Genomic DNA, 6,032 nt, shown 5'->3' with positions numbered 1-6,032 from the left:
CTCAGCTCCACTTTCCACATATTGTCTATCGCTAAAACCAATCTCACCTTATCTCGTATATCTATGTTTCTATTCTTGTTGCTTCTAGTTTGATATAAAACTTGAATTATCATATCATTTTAAACAAAATTCACATGAAAAAAAAACAAATATTTTGGAATATTACTAAAAGAAAAAAATGTCACAAAATTAGGACAACAAAAATATTATTGTAGTATCAATCAGCCAATTTAAATGCCAAAAAAATTAAAAATTATTGTTTGAATGTTGATCCAAGCCCATTTGGAATTTGGAAGGAGAAGCACAATGAATAAGAAATAAAAGGACTGAACAGAATTCAAGAAAAACCCTGCTACTGTTCTTCTCGAAAAAAATCAAAATCGTCTGAATTTGATCCTTCAAAAACCTGAATTTCTTGCTCATTCCCAAAGGAGAACTGTTCCTCTATATAGATATGTCAAGTTCCCCAATTCAAGAACCAACCATCGACGACTCTAACAACGCAAACGAACCAGACAAAGAAAACCCAGACTCACAATTTCAATCTCAACCCCAAATCTTGGAACCCCTTAATCCCCAAAACCAAGAAAATCCCATCTCCAGTTCGCAAAATCAAGAGACCCCAGATGTGATTCTTGAAGAAAAAGACCTAGAAAACCCTCATCAGAAAGCTGAAGTTGTTACGGCTGATGTAAATGCTGATTTTTGTTTAACTGTGGATCTACCAATTGCAGATACAGAGGTAAGTGTTACTGACCTTCGAATGATGTCGCCTAGTAATACTAACAAGCGCACTAAGCGGAAGAAGGGTAAATGCCACACAAAGAAGTTACAAGCTATTGAGAAAAAATTGCAAACGCTTAAGGAAAACCTAAAGCCTGTTCCTTTTTTCCCTTCCAAGATTCTTGATTTTGATAGGCATGAGAAGTTACTGAGGCGTTTGGGGTTGTGGGATTTTGTACATGTAGAGTTTGATAGAGATTTAAGGGTGGATTTGATTGCACAGTTGATTGCTACTTATGATTCTAAGTTGAGGGCTAGTTATGTTAATGATTTTAGAATTGCGGTTAATAGGGCTGATTTAGGGCGGGCACTTAAGCTGCCTTTGAAGAAGGACAAAGGTAGTGTTGCTGTGGTTGATGGTATGGACGTGGATGCTGATCCCTTGTCTGAGGAGTCGATAAGCTTTCTTGAGAACTTTGTGTCAATTTGGGTGCTTTTGCATGAGGACGCGTGGATAATGCCTAATGAGGTATTAAGTTGGACTAAGGCTATAAAAGATGGGCACCCTGAGAAAGTGGATTGGGCTGGATTGTTCTGGTTCATGGTGGAGAAGGAATTGACACAAGGGGACCAGTTAGTGGACTGTTATTATGCTGCACATTTGCAATACTTGATAAAGTCACAGCGTGAGCAGGTGTTGTATAGTGAAGAGCCAGAAAAGGTGGAGTTTGAAGCTGATGTGAAGGAGGAGGATGACTGTGGTAATGAGGACAATGCAAGAGTCGGTGGGTCAATCGAAGCTCAAGAATTGGATGGAGCTTTAGGGGAGGAACTGAGTATTGAGTTGACGTTGGGTCAGGATCTTGGCCAGAAGCAAGAGGTGAAGGATGTGGAGATGATGGATGTTGAGGAACACAAGGAAGAGAAGGAGGTGGAGGAAGAGGAAGAGGAAGAGAAACAGTGGCTTTTTGATGAAAGAAAAGATGCTAACGAGCCTTTGTTACAGAGATGTAAGATGCAGGAAGCAGTGTCTTTGGATAATGATGAGGAGAAGAAAGAAAACCATGAGTTGGCAGATGACAATGACAACGACACTAACAATGACAATGATAATGATAATGATAATGATAATGTGAATGATGATGATGCTGAGGAGGATGAAGGAGCAGAGAGGCATGAGGTTGAAGATGAATTTGATGTTATTCCTAGTAATGGTACTCTTGTTGGGGATGGATTGACAGGAAATCTACTTCAAACGATGGAAAGTACACAGATTGGATTTACTTCACAGGGGCAACTTCATGATCAGTCTTCAGTTGAGCTTCTCGCTACTAGAGATGAGATGCATACAGGTGGTCCCTTTTTTGGCAGTGGAAGTAAGAGAGAGATGGAGATTGAGCCTGATGTGGCTCATCATTCTCTCCATGGCAGCAGCAAGAGGTTGAGGATTGAGGGGGAATGGGACGAGAAGCCATTAGATTTTGGATCATGCATGGAGCAAATGCAGCATCTAATGATGAAGGCTAGGATGATGTATGAAGCAAAGGAACAAAATGAGGATCAACTAAACATAAACCAGCAAATTTTTCTTAGCGAAGTGCATAAAAGGGACAGCGTAATTGATCACTTGCATAAGTCTAAATGTGAGGAAATACAAAAAAGGGATGGAGATATTTGTCGTCTTGAACGGGAACTTTTTATGATGGGAAATATTTTGGATGGTTACAGGAAGGCATTGAAGGAAACCCAGAAACAGTTCTCTGAGTATAGGAAAAAATTCCAGCTGTCTGAAGAACCATACTACAAAGATGCTGGTCCTGGAGGTCTAATGTTGAGCTCTGCTGAAATGGAAAAGCTACGCCTCAAGCAAGAGGAAGAAACTCGATCCAATTGCTTGTTCTTGGAACAAAAAGCAAAAGAAGCAGAGGAAGAATATGCTGGTCAGTTTGAGAATTTTATGGGTAAGGTTCAGATGCTGGATAAGAGGTTGATGGGCCTTGAGGATATAGTGAAGGACCTCAGAAACATGAGTCCAAAAAGTAAAGTTCCAGAAAGTGAGGATAAAATTTCAGAAACTCCCGACTGCCCCGCAGATGAATGATTTACTTTGCCAAATCTTCAGTTCCATGGTTGAAATGCAGGTAAATGCAAACTTATGGTGCTTTATGTTGTCTTCTACCTTGTCATGTATGATTATCTCCATGTTCCCATCCTCTGCTTTGCATGATGCCTTATTTCAATATGTCAATCGCCGAAGGTCTTTTTTGTTGCACTGTTCCCCTTTCCTATTATATGTTGGTCTATTTTTTCATCATTTTTCTGTCACTCACCACTTTTATGTTGCAGTTTACATGATTATTTCAATTAGACTAAATATTTAGTCACTACAGATGTTGGACACTTTGAAATTGAGTATATAAAGAAAAGGAACAGTAAAGACTTGGAAATCAGATATTTCAAAATAAATTATTGGAATATTGGAACATATTTAATCATCCAAAATACATGACCTACTATGACTTGCATAGAGATGTAGAGGAGAAAGTTGAATAGAGTATGGTATTATTATTTTAAGATACAAGTGTTAGAACATCACTTCAAGAGCTAAAACGGAAGAACGCATGGTTGAACATAGATCAAATTGAAGATTAAACTAATAGAATACAAGTTTTTATGGTTAGAGTAGGAGATAATTCCAATTAAGTAAATGGGTCTAATTGTTTTTGGACTAGCTAAAATGGAAAGTAGGTCATTGTGGACGGGTCTAGTTTTTCTGAGGTTCTGCATGAGACATAACTTATTTGTTGGGTTTTTGCTTTACCATTTCCTTGTTTACCTCATCCTTCAAGTGACTACATTCAAGTGGATCTAGGCTCAGTTACTATTTCAACCCAGTCTCCTTCATTCAACTAAGCCATTCCTACTATCTTTACAATCTCGGACCTGTACTTTCCTCTTTATTTAGGGTGAAATGTGCACTTTGTCATTGCAAAGTTTTTAAGTTGTATGCATCAATATTCCTTATCAAAAAAAGTTGTATGCATCAATCTTTACTCTCATGTCTGCCTTTTCTTGGAAATTTTACTCTCAAACATCCAAAATTTGATCATTTTCCTTTTCTTCAAAACATTTATTTTCTTTGCCCCAAACCTTTATATGAATCTTCACATGTCCCTTTTAATGGATATTAAGATTTACCTTTACATATAATATATATATATATATATATAAATTATTATTTTTTGAAAAGGACGTTTATAAACTTTTCTTTTCAGTCTTCTAAAGGAGGAAGTACAGTCTTCTTCCGTCCTTTTGTTTCCTTTTCTCTCCTTTTATTTGTATTTTAATTTTCAATTCTTCTATTGTCGGTGCTTGCTATCTTATTTTGCATTATCATTTGGGAACTCTGTTATCTTTTGAGATTCTGATATAGGATGTATAAAGCACCAAAAAGAGAGCTTCAAGATTTTCAAAAAGGGGTATGAATTGTCCTGCATTTCTGTATCTATAGTACGGGAATGAACTGTATTGTATTGGTCAATTCTCTTTGCTAAATTGAAAATTGGTTTTCTGCTGTATGATTTTGCTTTCTTGTCGTGAAGCTGTCTTTTATTTGAGATCTTAACCTTCTTCATTATGAAAAATGTTTAGGATAATAAGAGAATCAACAACATATCAGCCATCACTTATTGCCAAATAAATTTTGAAAGAGAACGTCTTAGTTGTGACCATAATGTCTTATTTCTATATGACCTCCAACAAAGAAAAGGAAGATAGAATACATCTAGTCTGTCACTTTTCCGCTCGGGTGTTTCAGTGATAAAATTTCTATGATGTTGGTGTATAATATCAATGAAATATTCGAAATTATACATTCTTCTGCAGTTCTTAGTAATAATGCAGATTTGGCATATCTCTAAACCATAGTTGTGCCTGCTAATGCTTATAGCTCAATCTAGAAACTGATGTGTACGATGGATATGTAAAGCAACATTTTTAGTAGAAGTGTTTGGGGATACATTACAAAACATAAAAAAGTTACTGACTTTGCTTTTCCACGCGAAAGATCATCGACCTTAAGCATTGTCTGCATACTTCCGAGTAGACCTGTTTTGATGTTCCCTACAGCTTCTTGTTATTTGCATAACCTGCTTATCTATGTATCTAATATATTTTTCTTATGACAATACAGGATTTTGCAGATGTTTAACTTACATTTGACATGGTGCTTCTTATACTACTCGCCGGAAGGTGGTTATGCAAGCATTTTAGAGAAGGCTTACTGTAGCTCAGGCTGATTTATCTAAGTTTTTGTTTTGGGGCCTTCTTTGTAATGCTTTAGAATTCTCAAGTACTTAAAATTCCATTAGGTATTGATGGATGTAACTCTAATGTGATTATTGCATAGGGATGTGACTTTATTTTATGTATTAGTTTTTGGATTTACAATAGTATATATACCATGTAATGGTATTGACTTTTTCCTCAACTCTTCAAGCTTGGTCCATTTTTCTTAGGACATGATATCTGGTTATTTGCAATATCGTTCAGGTTTGGTCTATTGGAAACAATCTCTCTACCAATGTAGGGATAAGATATGTTCACGAGTTCGGTCTCAAAATACACTTTTTGGGCATCATATATCAAACGGGCTTTTTCTAAAAATACAGACCAAAATGGACACTTCATCTGCAAATGGGCGAATTGTCCAGCCCTATCGAATGTATGTAAATGTGAAGAGTATTGTAAAATGATAATATTGAGGACTCCATGTTGAATAGATGGTTAATATAGTAGGGGGGTGAACACTCTGATTTGGTTTGTGTTTTTAGGGAGGGTCCATTTTGGTATGTGGTGCCTAAACAATGTTTGTTTTAAGCTCGGACTCATCTGTTCACACTCTAATCTCTTTAGAACGTTACTTCTGAGATTATATTAGGTATGTTGTTGTCATCATTTCGTTGTCACGCCCCAAACTCGAGAGGCGCAACTGGCTCCTAATGCCAAAACTCAGGCCCGAGCCGACCCTGCTGAACTATTTGCTACTACTAGCGCATGGTAGCCACACGCAATCAAGAAATCAAACAAGTATATCTCGGCTTAAAACTAAGTCATCGGCCGGCAAGGCCCCTGTCAACTGATCTATAAAAGAAACAGCTACTCCCAGGAGATCATATAAATAAATAGCCAACTAGCACAGAAGTCCTGATTGGGCCGTCAAGGCCACCATGATCTCTATACCAAAACTAAAAGCATGTATATAACAAGACAATGCATCACACAACTAACAAGCTTCAGCAAACCAACAA

General features: G+C 37.1%; 1 protein-coding gene across 1 annotated transcript; it reads left to right on the top strand.

Annotated features, from left to right (window-relative positions):
• Positions 1–261: 261 nt before the first annotated feature.
• LOC102592012 (uncharacterized) lies at positions 262–5,212 on the top strand. Its single transcript, XM_006348780.2, has 2 exons — positions 262–2,864; positions 4,916–5,212. The coding sequence occupies exon 1, from the start codon at positions 455–457 to the stop codon at positions 2,822–2,824; it is 2,370 nt and encodes a 789-aa protein (XP_006348842.1). The 5' UTR covers positions 262–454; the 3' UTR covers positions 2,825–2,864; positions 4,916–5,212.
• Positions 5,213–6,032: the final 820 nt, after the last annotated feature.

The sequence above is a fragment of the Solanum tuberosum genome, unplaced genomic scaffold (assembly GCF_000226075.1).
Source record: "Solanum tuberosum cultivar DM 1-3 516 R44 unplaced genomic scaffold, SolTub_3.0 scf00102, whole genome shotgun sequence".
Classification (NCBI taxonomy): Eukaryota; Viridiplantae; Streptophyta; class Magnoliopsida; order Solanales; family Solanaceae; genus Solanum; species Solanum tuberosum.
This window is presented reverse-complemented; position numbering and strand designations above follow the sequence as displayed.